Source organism: Syngnathus scovelli, chromosome 4 (assembly GCF_024217435.2).
Source record: "Syngnathus scovelli strain Florida chromosome 4, RoL_Ssco_1.2, whole genome shotgun sequence".
Classification (NCBI taxonomy): Eukaryota; Metazoa; Chordata; class Actinopteri; order Syngnathiformes; family Syngnathidae; genus Syngnathus; species Syngnathus scovelli.
This window is the reverse complement of record NC_090850.1, coordinates 11,697,792-11,715,882: the sequence shown is the minus strand read 5'-3', so window position 1 is coordinate 11,715,882 and position 18,091 is coordinate 11,697,792. Positions and strand designations below refer to the sequence as shown.

The 18,091-nt window shown below is 38.9% G+C and overlaps 1 protein-coding gene across 1 annotated transcript; it reads left to right on the top strand.

Moving 5' to 3' along the window:
• Positions 1-170: 170 nt before the first annotated feature.
• pla2r1 (phospholipase A2 receptor 1) lies at positions 171-16,845 on the top strand. The gene is made up of 30 exons (XM_049718233.2): positions 171-487; positions 1,054-1,434; positions 1,506-1,679; positions 1,773-1,937; positions 2,393-2,506; positions 2,588-2,737; positions 3,661-3,849; positions 3,934-4,097; positions 4,607-4,720; positions 5,615-5,727; positions 5,809-5,978; positions 6,539-6,750; positions 6,885-7,030; positions 7,193-7,277; positions 7,741-7,876; positions 7,946-7,981; positions 8,318-8,478; positions 8,777-8,841; positions 9,446-9,549; positions 9,631-9,767; positions 10,127-10,244; positions 10,541-10,680; positions 10,960-11,101; positions 11,492-11,727; positions 11,912-12,086; positions 12,522-12,656; positions 13,400-13,522; positions 14,010-14,186; positions 14,337-14,372; positions 14,951-16,845. Exons 1-30 carry the CDS (start codon positions 337-339, stop codon positions 15,163-15,165), a joined length of 4,464 nt encoding a protein of 1,487 aa, XP_049574190.1. The 5' UTR covers positions 171-336; the 3' UTR covers positions 15,166-16,845.
• Positions 16,846-18,091: the final 1,246 nt, after the last annotated feature.

The following is an 18,091-nucleotide window of genomic DNA, read 5'->3' as shown; positions in this document are numbered from 1 at the left end:
GCTCTTTCTTTCTTTTTCTTTCTTTCTTTCTTTCTTTCTTTCTTTCTTTCTTTCTTTCTTTCTTTCTTTCTTTCTTTCTTTCTTTCTTTCTTTCTTTCTTTCTTCCATCAATCAAAAATGCATTTATCCATCCAGCCAGTCATTTTCTTTTGGTTTCCACCGTCGGACGTGACGTTGGAGCCCCCCACTGAAACTCTAGAAAGTCCTCTGCTAAACTTTTGATGGGAGTGATTTGGGGGGAAAACGACGACGACGAACGAACAACGATTTTACTGACTTCCAGAACTGGCCTCTCGGAATGTTTAAACATTTTAGACCTTGCAACCCGCCGTCGAAATGTTCTCACGGTTGCTCCGCAGCATGGACGTGGACGTGGTGACGGCTATTTGTGTAACTTTATTGTTGCTGAAAACTTGTGCGTATTCCGCCCAGGACGAAGATGACGACGGCGTGATTCTGGAGCAAGAAAAGCTAACAGAGTTTTACAGTAAGCCCTGACAATATTTGAAAAAACGCAGGCATTAGTGTCTTGAATGTATACAAATGGAGGAGAACTTACGGCTCATATATGCAGCGGGATGTCAAGCGCGAGAAGTGATTGACATCTGATCCAGATGTGGCAAAGTACTCGCTGTACTGCATTTTTGGACAAACATACTTTTGATCAAATCTTTTATTTTATAAGTCATATGCTTTTGAGAGATTTTAATCGTTAATTGTGCTTGAGTAGAGTAGTAAGAAAATACTCCGGTAGAAGTACACCATGTTGACATAATGTATAATGTATTTTTAAAATAATCTATGTACTTTACTTTAAGGAGAGGTGGCAAATTACTCTGGGTTTGTTATTATTTTTATTGTTGCTGTTGTTATTATTATTATTGTTATTATTATTATCATTATTGTTATTATTATAATTATTATTATTATGTACATAATTAAAATACTGAAATGTGCTTTGGTATAATTTCGGTACTTTGGTACTTTATGTACAATACCTGTTTCCATAGCCTTTCGACACCCAAAATAGTTTGTCATCCATCTTCTCTGTAGGAAAGGGTCTTTTCATCCTGGAGAGCAACCTTCTTCAACGCTGTGTCACAGTGGAACGATCCAACCTGGTGCTCCGGGACTGTCGTCGTCCCACCCGCCGCATGCTGTGGAAGTGGGTCTCCCACCATCGTCTCTTTAACGCTGGCACCAGCACATGCCTGGGCCTCAATATGTCTGACCCCGCGCAGCCCCTCGGAACTTTCCAATGCGACATGGACCTTCCCGTACTGTGGTGGCGCTGCACAGGAAATATGCTGTACGGGGCATCCCGGTGGAAGGTGGCTGTCGCTGGGAATTTGGTGGTGGTGAAAAGAAACTCTTATCATGAGTGGAAAAGGTACAACACTCCGAGAGAGGGGCCCTGCTCAAATCCATATGAAGGTAAAATTACGGTCCTGGTGAGCAGAAATGAGCTTTTGTTGTTTAGTTCATTACATACTGCGTCCCTGCAGATATCCACACCTTGTTGGGAAATGCACACGGCATGCCCTGTGCTTTACCATTTAAATACAACAACAAATGGTACTCGGAGTGCACCACTGAGGGCCGTGAAGATCATCTTCCGTGGTGTTCGACCACCACTAGATATGATGAGGCTGAAAAATGGGGATTCTGTCCGGTGCATGGTAATTACTTCCACCTACATGATAAGCCCTTTGAGCATTTATTCCAAATCCTTGATATCCATTTTAAGGTCTTTGTTAATATCTCCATGGTAGATTACAGTTGTGAGCATTTTTGGGAGTCCAACCAGGAGCTTCGTGCTTGCTACCAGTTCAACCTGTATACCATCTTGACCTGGAGTCAAGCAATGCTAACATGTCAGGCTCAGGGTGGAAATCTGCTCAGCATCACCAGCTTGGCAGAGCACAGGTACATCAGAGGTATGCATCTGCTTGAGGATGACAGGAATCAGGATGAAATATTACTTTGCTGTGCATGTGCACGAGTGTAGAGGACACAATCATCCACTAAAATCGGACAATTTATTTGATCATCTTTTGTTATGATTTTGTACGTTGCCGCCAATAGACTAAACACAGCATTCTGATGACTATAACATTTGTGGAATATGAGTTAAGCCAAGCCAGATGATTGACTGAGGTATTTTCCGTTTTCTCCAAGATTTTCTTTCCCGCATTTCCACCCATATTCTGTAGAAAAATTAAAATAAAACTCCATCAACATTTTTTAAAGAGTTTTTTGGTAGCTTTTATTCTGTTTTGTGGATCGCTTGAGATATTCTTGACCCTCCCATGCCCCCCATGAAGAAAACAATACTAGCTCCGCCAATGATGTTACTTTGCTTGCTCATGACCTCATGTGGTACTTGTGTTAGATCGGCTGAAAAGCGTTGGAGCAATGGTGTGGATTGGGCTCAACCACTTGAAGGACGGTCGGGGGTGGCAGTGGTCAGATGGCGCACCTCTCTCATTGGCTAATTTCACCACAGGTATGATGAATTTTTTCTATATGAAATTGGGTAATGCCTGTTTTTGTGGTGGGATTACATGTAATCAGTTATTTCCTTCAGCGCTGCCGGCCAGCCCTCTGGAAGACAACAGACAATGTGGAGTGTACAACTCTGGCTCTGAAGGACTCTGGCAGAGTCTTTCCTGTGAGTCTGCTTTGCCTTACATCTGCAAGAAGACGCCCAATGACACGCTCAGAGCTGAGCCATTCGGTGAGAAACAACTGAATCAGAATAATCTTTATTAGCCGAGAACATTAAAAACATAAAAGATCTCCGTCTCCAGTTGTTAGAGTCACATCTCATGTACTGTAGACTATATGAGGGATGGAGAAGAAGAAGAGTCAAATAAATGTCCAAGATTTTTTTAGCTGTGTTTGCTGCTGGGCTGAACAGCTGCTCTGCACCTGGACAAAAAACATCTGACCTTCCTTTGTATGGCGTCAGAGGCAGCAACACCAAAACAAAAAGTCTGCAGTGAAATTGTCAGATTTGTTTTTTTAAGCTTGTTTGTGGCCATTTTTGGTCAGATACAGCCAGTCTTGTGTAAGGTTTGTTTTTATCAATCAGTACCACCAACTGGGCGGTGATGTAATGCAATACTAAAATATACAAAGTATAGTCAAAATGATTTAGGGTAGTTGGTGATTCCTTAACAAAAATAATCATGTACATAAAATATGGTATGTGGAGTATTTGTTTTGTCAGGCCTTGTTTGAGTTTACAATCCTTTCTGCTTATGTCCATTTTTGCCCATACAGGTGTTTTACTATATTTTTCATATTTTAGTACACAGGTGTCAAACTCAAGGCCCGGGGGTCAGATACAGCCCGCCATACAATTTTATGTGGCCCGCGAAGACAAATTGTGCATCAAATTCGTGTGTCATTACTAGAATTGCAAATTGTCTTCACTTTTAATAAATATCTTTTTTTTTTAAATATTTGACCAGTTTTTACTCGTCTGATTTGAGAACGAGTTATTTGTCAGTTTCTTTTGTAGCTTTTACTGTATATAATATGAGGTGCTCATACATTTATTTGGGTTGACAGTCATAATGGCCCTCCAGAAGAAGCTATGACTACAATCCCTAAATGTTCCCTTCTGATTCAGGCTCTCTTTTTCCTCCTGTCCAGAGAACTGGCAGTATATCCAAACAGTGTGTGATGATGGCTGGCTGCCTCATAACGGTTTCTGCTACCAGATTCTGGCGCATGCAGGAAGCTGGGAGGAGTCTTCTCAGGCATGCCGCTCTCGCAATGCTAACCTCATCAGCCTTCACTCTCTCGCTGAAGTGGAGATCCTTCACAGCCTTCTGGCTAACTGTAAGATATTTTATTTCAACTGCACCGCAGGAATGTATGATATTAGTTTCGGCTAATGGTGCATCTGAATGCTGCATTTTGCAGATTCTGGCGAGGCTTCAGCAATGTGGATCGGTCTCCGGAAACAAGCTTCATCTGCTAGTGTAGAGTGGTCTGATGGCTCGCCAGTAACTCTCACAATGTGGCACCAGTATCACCCTCCTCACAACCTAACTGGTGCAACTCTCTGTGCCAAGGCCGACAGGAAGGTGGGCAACAAACCCTATCATTTGATCACCGTAGGAATCAATTATTGGATGGAAAGAGTCATTAATGATGCATCATAACGCCACTGTATGAATTCCAAATATTAATATTATCAACACTGTCGATTGGAAAGTCTATTTGTCTATAAATGTTTGTCCAAATTAGGCATAAGAGTGTGATATAGAAATACCGCAATAAAAAACAACCAAACAAACCAAAGAAACTAGCATAGATCATCCGATAATTATAAACCTTCAAACAACTGCGACTAAAACACACGGAGCAGCAACACATTCGTACAAAACAAATTGTACAAGAATACAATTTATTTAATTTTCTAACAATGAACTGAAAATTAAAATCAGGTATCTGATTCTGCCCATATCCCTAACTTTTTGGGGAGTACTGTATACTGTACTTCACTTATGATGACATTCATGAAAGAGTTTTTTTTTTTCTTTCTTGTAGGTACACTAAATGAATTGTAAACGATTTTACTTCATTTTCACAGGAAGGCGCCTGGGTTTTGGTTTCTTGTGACGAGCAACTTCCAGCTGTGTGCAGAATGGAGAAACATCAGACATCGGGGCATGAACCTGGAACTTGGGATGAAGGCTGCCCTGAGGTGAAACACGGACTTACATACACTAGAATTAAAGAAGTTGAATGACAATAATAATAGTAATAATTCAGTTTCTGTACACCCACAAAAAAAACGTGTGAACGCTGAAAAGGTGACGCAAAAATGTAATGCTGGGGAAATGATTGAATCATTGAAATGAAGAAATATAGACCTGAAATTGTTTGACTGCGTCAAAAAGGAGGAGCAAATATGTAAAATTTCTTTATTGTGGGAATTCTTTCAAACATTCACTCTAGGAGGGTTTCACACAGAACTGTTATTGCTGCGTCAATGAAACTCGCAGCTCCAAACTGCCAGTCTGAAGCACAATGGAGCTGATTCATTGGAATTATGACGTTGTTTCTGGCATTCGTGTTGCTCCTTGACCGTGTTGACATGAATGTCACGCTCCTGATTCATCACTCAGAAACACAACAACACCATATTGCGCCGACCAGATGACGCAGCCATGGATATTTCCCCCGTCTGTTTATTAAGAATTCTGCTTTTGTCTGCGTTTCGGTCAGTGGTGAGAAGGAGATTGCTCAAGTTTCTTTTTTTTTTCTGATGCCATTTTACTTTTACTCACTGCATTTGAAAAGAAATCCAATAGAACTCTGCTATTTGTGGAAGGCCCAGCCTCAGACTCAGATCTATGAGTACTTGATGCCCAACAAGTTTTTTTTTGCCAATAGATATCACAATAGGATGGCAAAGCGCTACTTTTGTCTAAATGAAACTCTGACTAAAACTGATGCTGATGAAAGTGTAGTTGATGTGGTGGGTCATTTAGGTGACAAATTGATATGTTACAACACCTAGTTAGATAGCAGGAGATTTACCCAGATACCACATTTAAAATGGGAAATTAACTAATTGAGTTTGTTACTGTTGCAGGGCTGGAAGCGTCATGGTCATTCCTGTTACACAATCACCAGCCATGAGCAGACACATAAAGATGCACAGAGTGGCTATTACTGCAATGCGCCTCTGCTTACTGTGGAAAACAGGTGCTGTAATAATATATTATTTGACATGTATTTAAAAAATGGTTATGGTTGTATCCCAATGTTTTTTCATCTCTCCAAAAGATTTGAGCAAGCATTTGTCAACAGTTTATTGAGTGCTAATGGGGCCAACAGCAGCATGTCATATTGGATTGGCCTTGTAGACTCAGGAGAGAGGGGAGAATACAAATGGGTTCATCACAATAGCTCCAATCTGCCCCTCACCTTCACAAACTGGAACAAACACCAGCCAGGTATAAATAAAGTTTTAACAGGTTTTTGGGGGCTGATTTATTGTGTTTCTTTATTATGTCTGTGTTTGACCATGTCCAATCCTGGTTTCTTCTTTTGACACTGTTTATTATCATAAATATTATTATGTTATTATCATAGATGTTATTATCATAGATAAGTTGAGGATCCTTTTTTTTTTTCATTGTTGTTGGACTGCATAAGTCAGTTTGTACCCATTTGCTATGGTGTTCCTCAAGGGTCAAGCTTAGGTCCCATTCTTTTTTAATTTGAGAGCTCTCAGATATGTTATCTACAAATTTGAAAGTATCTTATACTACTTGTGTGTAGATGACCTCCATGTGTATTTCTCCTTGTAATTCTGAAACCACAGATACATGATACTACTTTATTGCTTGACTGATTTGTTTTTATATTAGATTTTTTTTCTTGTATTAACTGAAAAATGTAAAATGGCACGCTTCTGCCCATATCCCTAACCTTAGAAAATGTGTAAATTTATTAATATTCAAAAATAGTCCAAAGGACAGTTTACTGACCTGCTTATTCTTTCCCATTTTAGTCAGTGCCAATGGCTGTGTTGCGATGTCAGGTGGGTCTGCTCTAGGCCACTGGGAGGTGAAAGACTGCAATTCCCACAAGGCCTTGTCAGTATGTAAGCAGAGCATCAGCAACTACCAAGAAGGCGAGCTGCTACCTGTAGCCCACATCGATGCCTTCAGCGCCTGTCCTCCAGGATGGGAATCACAGCCCGGTCTCCTCTATTGTTTTAAAGTATGATCATTAACCTTTTTCAAATATGCATCACTCTTGAAAATATGTTTTCTGTGTTTCTTATTTTTGTTTATTTTGCTTCACAGAAAAATTATGATTGTACACTGAACTGACACCAAGCGTTGTTCTTTTAGGTGTTTCATGATGAAAAGGTGCTCATGAAGCGTTCCTGGGTGGAAGCTGATTACTTTTGCCAGGCTCTTGGGGCTCAGCTGGCCAGTTTCCGCACCTATGAGGAGCAAGTGTTTGTCAAGCAACTGCTCAGTACCATGTTTGAAGGGTTGGTATAGGCTCTCATAATTGTGACATAAAATACAAGTGAATTTGGCTAATGTTTACCCCAACCCCTCTTGCAGAATCCATCTTAGAATGAGTCTAATGTGAGAAGAATCTGGTATGCTGCACACATAATCAGACTTAGTATTCTCCTCCTGCTTTTCAGAACAGAGGGTCGCTGGCTGTGGGTTGGCTTTAATAAAAGAGATCCTGAACATGCAGGAGCTTGGGAATGGTCTGATGGTTCTCCCGTAAGTGCCATTTGAATATCCTCCAAAATTCATATGCAGTCATGGGGCACTTCACACAACCTGTCCAAAGTCCAATGCAAATTATAACCATTTCAAAAATGTTGTATCCTAACAAATAACAATTGTCCCTAACATTTGGCATTTACATGCACCTCTCAACATGATGATGTGCACAACTAAATTTTATTAAACTACTGGGGTGCACTAGTAACATCACTATCCCCAAGTAGTAGGCATGTGTCACGCACTAGTACCCTCTTGGACCTTAAAAAGTAAAAGAAAAATACCTCACTAGTAACCTACTAGTATGTCAAGACAGTCATTCTACTTGTGTGGCTAATTGTTTTACAGATGAGGACAAAAGGCAGGCTAGATCGTTGAGCTAAATTTGGATATCAAGGCTATCCAAATAAATGGCTTGGCATCTCTAGAAGATGAATGTAGATTGAATATTTCTGTGCAGGTGATGACCTCCTTCATCGAGGATAAAAATGACGAGGATGACAGGAGGGACTGTGCAGTGTACAGTGACCTGCCTAACAGCCTCATGCCACGGCCATGTGAAAGCCAACATGAGTGGATCTGTAAAGTAGCCAGAGGTAAAAGTCATTAGCCTAAGCGCGATAAGGTGCAATCAAATGATTCAGCAAAATCTATTCATGTTTTAGGAGATCAACTGAAAAAGCCCTACTGGTACACTGAGCGTAAGTGTATTCTTTTTATTTAAGGCACATTTTTAAAAACAGTTCATGCTATGTCTCCATAATTCAGCACCACCGTTTTCAATGTTTGTAACTGTTTTCAGCAATTATCTCCAAATTTGTCTAATGTATTCCAAAACAAATATCAATTCATTTTACAAGGTCGCGATAAAGCCGTGATATTCCTTGTACATTACAAAAGTAGCCACTCCACTAATTTTTCTGAATAGAGAATTTTACAGTATTAGAACTTGCATTTATGGATGAAAGCTTAGAGGGCATTTTAGATTCATCCTCAAATTTCAACCCAGAGCCAAATATCCCTAACCTACCCCACAGAGAGTGAGCCGTGGGTGTTTTACCGTGGAGCTGAGTACCTGGTGGCCAAGCAGCCCTTTAACTGGGACGCCGTTTCTCTTGCCTGTCAGATGATGGGAGCTTACCTGCTGTCCATTCACTCCAAAGAAGAGCTGAGCTTTGTTAAAGAGCGCTTGCGCCGGGTTCGTTTGTTCACATTTTTTGGTTTTTAAATCACACAAGTTGATTAATAGATTTATCAGCGGATTTCAATACACTGTTTTACTAGAAAGGCAAAAGTGCAGACACCAACAATACTTTTTGCTTTGTTTGAATTAGTATTTTTAGTTATCAAGTAAAAGAGTTTTAATACGAGTAGCCATACTTCTGGTTAAGCTTCGAGTGTGAGTACTTTTTCCACCTCTTATCGGCACAAAACTAGACAATGGACAAAAGTCATATTACTGTTCATTGGTTGATGGCTTTTTTTTTTCTCCCCAGCTCTCTGTAGGACCCACTGACTGGTGGATTGGTCTTTCCATTGACCAGCATGGAGAGGAGGTCAGGTGTGTGTGTGTGTCTTTGAACTGCTTCATATTGCATATTGCATACGCACTAGTAGAACAACTGTGTTGTATAACTTGCTGAATTGTCTTACCTGTGAGAAAAACGAGTGTTCTACTACAGTATATTGACATATCTGGTCGGGAAAAAAATATAGGACTCCGTCATACTGTTGTTTCAACCAGGAACCTTTAGATCTTCAGACTATAATGCTCTCTCAACTGCTCATGTTCACGGTACTATGAGAAGCTTACTCAACAAAATGAAATATTGATGCCTTGGAAAATTTTTGATTTGTGTATTCGTTTCGTACAAATAATACTTTGGGTTAAAAAAAAGACAGCCTTGTTATCCAGTTTAAGAAACATGTACTTTGTCCTCACGAGTAAGACTAGTAGAACGACTCGAGCAATATTAATGGAAAAATTTTACTTCTAGTGCACTGAATCGTCTTACCAGACCTGAGCATACTAGTACATGGGCCATAAGTATGGATTATTAAGAATATCAAATAAATGCCCGAGCGGCTTTTCATGCAATGCAATTAAATGAAGCACTTGATAAGGGTTTCAAATTTTTTGTTTTTGTTTTGTTTTTGTTTTGCAGGTGGAGTGATAAGACAGAGGTCAACTTTGCCAACTGGGCACAAGGAAGTGATGGCCACAATGTTCAGAAAAATGGGTTGTGTGTCACCATGTCATCATCAACAGGTAAACATACAGCTGCTAGTTAGAAAATGTACATTTGTGTAACATGTACCGATGTGTTTTGTGTGTTGTCGTGTGATTCAGGGAAGTGGTCAGCCAATAAATGCAACGATCTTTATGGATATGTTTGTAAGAGAAAGACCGTCTCTGTAGTGGAGACTCCGAGGGAACCGCATTACATCGGTGGTTGTCCGGAGAAATGGCTGTACTTTGGACACAAGGTACAGACACCAGAGATGGGGGGGCTCCAGTCACAAAAATCAGACTTAAGACACCTATTTTTGGACCTGACGCTTGGCTAAAATTGATGAAAGACCCGACTTGACTTTGAACTGTTATTCATGGGACTCAATTTGAACTGACTTGACACACGTCGTCTGTTTATGGAAGTGAAAAAAAAAAAAAACGTAAATTTGACACACCGCCCAATTGATTAAAAGAAATAGAGCAGCAGGTTCCGCATGAATTGTGCACTAAATGAACTGTAACCAAGTGGAAACTTTTGCTTGTCCCTTCCTTTGCTTCTGTCGCAAAGGCAACTGCATGCAAATGAGACATTTCCCCTTGTGTGCTTGTGTAGTGTCTCCTGCTTCACCTCCCTGACACTTCAAGGGAGGGAAAGAGTTGGAACGACGCCCGTTCCATCTGTTCCTCTTTCCAAGGCTCACTCGTGGCTATAGAAGATGAGATTGAACAAGGTATTTAGTTTACTTGATTAAATTCAATTAGTTTACTTGATTAAATGCAAATTATCTTTCCCCTTAAAATGAATAGTAATCATATTAATCCTTTCCAGACTCCCCCTAAAAACACATTGTTGTCACGTTTTTATTTAATGACAAAGAAAAGCATCTAATTTTAATATACTTTATGAAGACATATAGTAACATAATTAAATTTAACTTCAAATGAGAGTTCTTTTTCTGATCTACAATTCATGTATACTTTTTTTGTATAGCTTCTTCTGTCATGTCATTTTGTCTTTTTCATGCAGCATACATAACCATGCTGCTTCAAGGCATCTCAGTAGGCGTGTGGATTGGTCTGTGGAATCAAGATACCATGAAATGGACTAATGGGAGGCCAGTCAGCTATACCAACTGGTCTCCTGTTGAACCAAAGAGCTACCTCAATGTAAGAGAGAGCATGCCCTACATTGCTAAATATTATCATCAATGCGAGTCACTGAATTTTGATGACATTTAATGTACAAACATATTGTGAAATGAAGACAGTGAACGTCCTTTTCTCATGGAAGAACTTGACCTTTTAGAGAAACTAAACTATTTTATACACTGTAGTTAAAAACACAAGTACTTTATGGTATGCTTAGGTGGTGTTCAAGTAGGATGAAGAGTCCATGCATGTATGATAAATGTCCATGTGTCTACTGGTATGTTTGTGTAACCCCAGGAGGATGAGTTGCTCATTAGCTCCATCGATGAACCTCTGTGCACTGTGCTGTCCAACAACCACAACGTTCACCTGACAGGGAAATGGTATGATGAGAAGTGCAGTGAGGATGGCTATGGCTTTGTTTGCCAAAAACCTCAAGGTACCAGCCACAAAACTTCTACCAGTTATTTTTATATTTTTTATTTCAGTGGATGATGTTATCATTTAGCCCATTAAATATAATCCCATAGTTTGAATATGGAATACAGTGTTACAAGTTTATTGTTACAAGCTGCTCAGTAAAATCAAAACTGAGAACTATTATATCTGGAGAGGCAGATTTTTTTTTATTTTTTTTATTCAGTTTTCTCACATTTGATCTTATAAAATTGTACATGAAGATTGATACTCACTCATCTTTGGGTTTTTATGGGTGTAGAAAAGTTGTACAATAGAACATGAAAATCATTTGATCCTGACCATAAAGCTCATTTATTCGTCTCATTGAGATCTTATTTGTATTTAACAGAGTTCTCGTTTCTTTTCTTAGATGCATCCAAACCCCCAGCCCACTCTTCTCGCCACCCTCTCCCCGACAGTGTTGAGTACAAAAGTCGCAGTTACAAGGTGGTTTCAGGCAACATGAGCTGGTATGATGCCATGCATATGTGCATAGATAGTGATTTGGACCTAGTGAGCATCACAGATGCCTACCACCAGGCTTTCCTTACGGTCCTTGTCAATAGATTAGGAGTCCCGCACTGGATTGGACTGTACAGCCAAGATGTAAGTGACTTCTAATTATGTGATTCAATATTACAGTAATTTCTGCCAAATATAAATGAATAAGCATTCTACTTGCCTACACATAACAGTGTGTCTTGGAAAGCAATCTTTTTTTAATACCAAATATTTAATTATCGCCTTCAGTTTATACACAATGTATAATAATGATCATGTTTGTTTACAGAGTGGCATCAACTATCAGTGGTCAGATGGCAGTGATACGGTGTACACACACTGGGACGCGGCCGAAGATGACGAAGAGACCGGGGAATGCGTTTACATGGACGTTAACGGCGGGTGGCGGCGAGCTGACTGTGAAACTCTTCTACCAGGAGCTTTGTGTCACATTCCTCCGCCAAGTAAACTTTCAAATTCAAACATAGTTTTTAATCTGATGCAAGGTCTTTGCTGCTTTGTATGTGTGCTGGATACACAACTTGAGTTGCAAAGGGATGGCTAACTGATGGTAAATTTGGGGAAAAGTTGCAGCAAATTTTCATGGGAGGTTAAGTTGGGGAATTATTCAAAATGGTAAGCTTTTCACAACAATTATGGCAATCAACAGGGAAATATGGCTAATTTAATTAAAAGGTATCATATTCAAGTATAAATACAAACATTTGCAACAAATGTATTTGTAAGTCAACAGCAAGTTAAAGTTCCCTATTAAGGTCTAACCTTCACATTTTATTTTGTCTTTTTATTGCCATGAATTGCAGTTAATGTCTATGATTTTTAATTTTTTTTTTTGCCACCCACAAAAGAACACAACTGTTTACTGCTCTCCTTTGCAGGAAATAAGCCGTTTATTTCCTATGAGGCTGTGTGCCCCGCAACATGGGTGAAATTTGGACGTGGCTGTTACAACTTTGAGCCTCTGGTGCAGAGATTGACTTTTGAGGAGGCGCGTGAGCACTGCAGACGAAAAGGTAGAGTGGCACACCATCTGTTTTCTTGCACTTATCCTGTTCGGAGTCACAGGGATTCGACCCACAACAGGTGACAATCGCAATATATAGAAACTATATAACATTTAAATTTGTTTTAATCCGGACATTTGATGTAAACACATATAACTGGATATTACTGCCTTAGTGGTTTTAGTTTGTCTGTTATTTTATTGGATGTTTTGCAAGTATTTTCTAGAGGAGAAATCCTGCTTCTGAGGTTATTTTGCATTCTCCCAATTAAGCTGATACAATGTGCTTAAAATGTAAATGTAGGAACTCTCTCTACAGGACAACAGTGGTACTGCTGAGCTGAAGTGTACAAACTACTTGACCAAAGTTTTCCAATCTTAATTGAGCCAAAGTACCACTGATGGGGGTGGTAACGCATTCCAAGATAACCAGGCTGCAATCGGTGCCAAGGGGGCAACATATAATACAATTTGGCTCTATCCAAAGTTAAATACAACATTAGCATCAATTTAAAAAGATGAAGTACCTTTGAAAAAAATCCATCCTCCTCAGGACCTGACTCAGTCAGTCAGTTGATGTGAAAGGCTGAAAACGCAACTTCAAAAGGTCCAATTAAAATAGAAATTTCCCCTGTGAAAATTATATTGAAATTTAAGTTCATTTGTGAATTTCACCTGAAAAATGTGAGTCGTGTATATAATCCAAGAAAAAAAAAAGACAAATCACTTTGAGTGTCTTATTTGTTTTTCCAGTCAACACTTCAGATGTCTTGTCCATCGAGAATGAGGTCGAGAACCGCTTTGTCCTGGAGCAGCTGTGGTCTTCAGGGTTCCTTCACCAGAATATGTGGTTGGGGCTTTACTTCAACATTGACAGTAAGCATCTGCTTCCTTCACTATTTGGAAAGCTGTTTGAACACTCCATATCCTTTCATATAAAGTCCATGTCCAAACGTTGAACTCTTACTATCTCATATCCTTGATATCATCTCAAACTAAATACTCGTAAGACAATTTAGGAGTAGTGGAATGACACACTCGTAAGACAACTATGTCTTACTAGATTGACATTTCTGGACACAACTAACATATTGGACAACTTTGGTATACTTGTAGGACAACTACATATAAGGTAAATATTGAAAATATCGAATGATTATTAAACACCCAAATGAGATCAAATAATTATGAGACATCCAAAGTGACAATTTAGCACACCAATAAAAGAACTAGGGTGCAATAGTTGAATGATTTTGCTTAGTAGTCTGACAATCCAAATTTTGTATATGGATATCAGTTAAGTAGGCCACTTGGTTACAATCTGAACCGACAAGCCACTAAAGCGTGTCATCTCTGTTTGTAGCCGATTCTATGGCTTGGGTGGACGGTTCACCTTTGGACTACAGCAGCTGGACCAACAAAGCTCCAGACTTGAAGACGCTGAAGGCAGACACCTGTGTCACCACCCGGGCGGTTGACGGAATCTGGCGCTTGTCAGGGTGCACCCAGCGCCTCGGCTTTGTGTGCAAAACCATATCAGGTGATCTGTGGTTGTCTTGAAGAATCACAAGGAGATTCACCTCTCACACACTATGGAAATGCTCTTATACACACTTGCTACTGAAGTTTTTTTCCGCTCTGAAAAGGAAAAAAAACTAACAAAAAGTACCTCACTTATGTTCTTTTGCAGATGTAACTACTGAGGTGGAAGTGGAACCTATCAGTGGTAAAGTGGACTTTAATTATTATTCAACTTTTTATTGGGCTGTCGTGTGAGTTTCATTTGAATTACTTACTAGTCAACTCTTTATTGGGCTGTCATGTGAGGGTTTCACTTTAATTACTGTTCAACTCTTTATTGGTCTGTCATGGGTTTCTTCCGTTCCTCTTTTGATATGGTGCATGTTAACTCTTTGCTGAGATCTTTGCTGGCATTTAGCGCAAACACTTCTGAAGAATTGTTTGTCATTTCCGAACTCAACTCTTTAAATGTATTGTACATCATTTTGTTAGTATCTAATTTGATATCAGATTATACCCTTTGGCTCTATTGTGGCCACTTTTGGACAATTGAAACCCATGAAAATGATATGTAATTCTTTATTGACCGGATTGAATCAAACGGTTTCCATTCTAAAATCAACATGTAAAATTGTTAGTTTCTTAGGTTTACTACCAGATGACAAAAACTTGGGCTAAGGAGCATTTTTATGTGATATTCTTACTTTGTTGAAAGTGGTTCCGTGGCTTAATCAAATGGAGACACAATACCCTAAACCAACCATTGTGTGTTTTGCATTTCAGGACTACATTACGGCGTCATCCTTGCTGCTGTGCTAGTGGCCGTGTTGATCTTCGCTCTGCTGGCAGGAGCGCTGTGCTTTGCTTACAGAAGGAACGCTGCACATTTCCGGGGGCTTCCTACACTCGGTAGCGCCTATTACCGACAAAGTGGCTCCCAAGCGGCAGAGTCTGATGGTAATGTGCTGATCACAGAGCTGGACGATCACACAGGATAACGTGAAAGACTGACATTGCCACATTGCTTCAGACAGTGGTAGCAAACCTTTTATGATTCACTTTTAGAAGCACGTGTAAGAAAGCCATTTGAACATTTTTTCCATTGGCCCATGTACTGTAGCTCTCGGTCCTCACTAGGAAGGGTAGAGTAGAATGACTGTCTTACTAGTATTTTTTTTTCCACTATTAATGCCATTTTGGTTCATTAATACAAAGGATTTATTATTTGATTTCAAGGATAGTGAATAAATGCTCGAGCAGCTTTAATATCTTTTGATAGCGTCCATTTACTACTGCGCTCTTTGGCTTCACCAGTAGGACAACCTTGGCGTACTAATAGGACAACTACATATTACTTTTACGACATATCTGTGCACTAATTGACAACTGCATGCTACTAGTACTACTAGTGACATTATAGAGTTCTACTTGTTAACATCAAGATCTTCACTAGTAGTTTTGCCTCACTGCTAGCATGTAGTTGTAGGTATTAATTACTACTAAGACTGCTGTTCGACTTGTCTGCATGAGTGTAGTGGTACTGAATCGTCTTGCTAGTGAGGACTAAGTGGGTACTAACACATGGCCCCTAAAAGGGATATAAATGGAATAAATGCTCCATTGGCTTTCCACAGATCTGAGCTTCCTATAAAAAAACAATACATGCTTTCTGCCGACAGCCAGGATCAAACCAGGTACCTTTAGATCTTCAGTCTACTACTCTCCCATCTGAACTATTTCAGCTCATGATCAATGTATAATATCTTCACTAATTAACATGACATAAGGGGTAACTAATTCCTGGGAAGCAAATCAAGATGAAAACTGTTTTGAGTTGGGTATCATGTACACATACTGTAATGCTATGGGTAAAAAAAAAAAAAAAAAAACTTAAATTCTTTTCACCCTAAAAAAAAATTGTAGTAAAAACGAAACTTTTCGCGATTGTTACAATCTACTTTTTGGGCTTTGTACATTTGAATTAACAGTCCAATTAGTGTTGCTGGAACTGTACTTGCAGTACATGTATTTTGTCAGTATTACTAATATAGATGTAAATACATGTTTTACTGATTTTCTGCGTTAAAATCTGTCAAACCTCAAACTGTATAAGGTTATGGGAAGCATTAATTATAATTTCCTTGATATCCTGCTTTCTCATTGTATTATATTACTCCATTGATTTTTTTTTTTTTTTTAGTGGGAGGCTAAAGAGCATACCAGGACATAGAACTTAAAGAGGAAGTCAACCCCAACATTTTCTTGGTAGTAATATTAGTGCAGCCTAACTAGTGGAAACACAGTGTTGTGATTGTTTCGTTTGTGGAAGATGAATTACAAGTGGCAAATTCCACCTGTTTTTATCCATCTCAGGGGGTGGCCATTTTGCCACTTGCTCTCGCAGTTGGATTTTGCTACGTAGTAACTCATTCCACAAACGCAATATTAATCAGAATGCTGTGTTTTGACTGGTGGGGACACACCAGTAAAGATTATTTTGGGGTTGACTTCTCCTATAAGCTGGATATCAAGGATATTGAATAAATGCTAACCAAACGGCTTTCAATGTAAGATGACAGATAACTGGATGTGTTATTTTTTTGCAAAGCAAGTTATAAGCTGTAATTTGCACATTTGTGTGTAAATGTATTTCAATAAATTCAAGGAGGTCCAACAAAGTTTTGAGTGATAAAATGACACCTGAATGCTGTTTTCAGTTGTAAGCAAGTTAAGGTGAGTGATATTTTATTTGATCTCCTATTCTGTTAGTATATTACACACCTCTTGCAATTCCGAAATCATTGCCAAGGAGTTTAAAGGTCGCATGATAAAGTTGGGATGTTGTATTATTGCTCTTAACTGAGGTGAGCAGTTGGCAGAGAGGAATCATTCGAAAAATGGTGACAGCAAAGTGCATCTATTGTCAGTCTGAAGAGAATCCGACAGCAGGATGTAATTAATAATTCATAGCTACCTTGAAGGAGTAAAACCGCAGCAGCTGCACTCTACAGAATCAAAAGGACGACATGAATTTCTAAGCAGAGGATATTAATGGAGCGTTTAGCGTTTGTTCCATGGCAATTCAACAGCGACCCATTGAGAAACTTGACAACTAATTGATACTGTTAGAAACAGCAAAGACGTGCACATAATCATTTGCATGGATGCGCATACACCAAAGCATTTGCAACTTGTTCTAAGAATAAACTCGTTTTTTTGTGTGTGTGCACAAGTACACAGAGAATTTGGAACAAAAGGTTTTGAAAAGTTCAATTCAAATCTGTACCAAAGAACTGTAAGAAAAAAATGTATTACAATTCAAGCGATATCGTTCTACTGATATTGTCCCAATTTGTGTTAGTCTTTTCTTCAAACACATTTTACCAAAGCTGAATTCAAACTTTTCATACTGTACTTTCATAGGTATACATATAACTATTTATTTTTGCAATGAAATTATTTGCATGCATGTAAATATTTTCATTGCAAAAAATATACATGTATATTAATGTTTGTGCAGTATTCAGAGGTGACGAAAATACAGGTATTTGTGTAAAAAAATGGCAAAAGTACAAGCATTAATTCAACTTCTGAAGTACATTTTTTTTCAAGTTAAAACTCAATTTGTACTGTTAGTTATGTACAGTGCCTATTTTGATAACTTAGCACAATGAAAAAATGAACTATACACACAAAATAATGTCGGCCTTTATTTTACTTTCAATTTGTTGCAATACAGTGCGTACTTGAAATTTGAGTACTTTGCCACTTTCGAAATAAATACTTTGGATATATTACAATAAATAAACTAATAAAATAAAATATGTTTTTAAGTTGTAGGTACAATACCCAAGGTACAATTACCCCCCCCCCCCAAAAAAAAAAAAAAAATACTTAAGTACAGTAGTAACAATGTTTTCGTGT

What these genes read in the sequence shown, in the direction of transcription:
- pla2r1 (XM_049718233.2), top strand. Translation starts at nt 337, where the DNA reads ATGTTCTCACGGTTGCTCCGCAGCATGGACGTGGACGTGGTGACGGCT. An exon ending in AGAGCACAGGTACATCAGAG is followed by an intron (nt 1,938 to 2,392) that starts GTATGCATCTGC and finishes TACTTGTGTTAG; the next exon opens with ATCGGCTGAAAAGCGTTGGA. An exon ending in TTAAAGAGCGCTTGCGCCGG is followed by an intron (nt 8,479 to 8,776) that starts GTTCGTTTGTTC and finishes TTTTCTCCCCAG; the next exon opens with CTCTCTGTAGGACCCACTGA.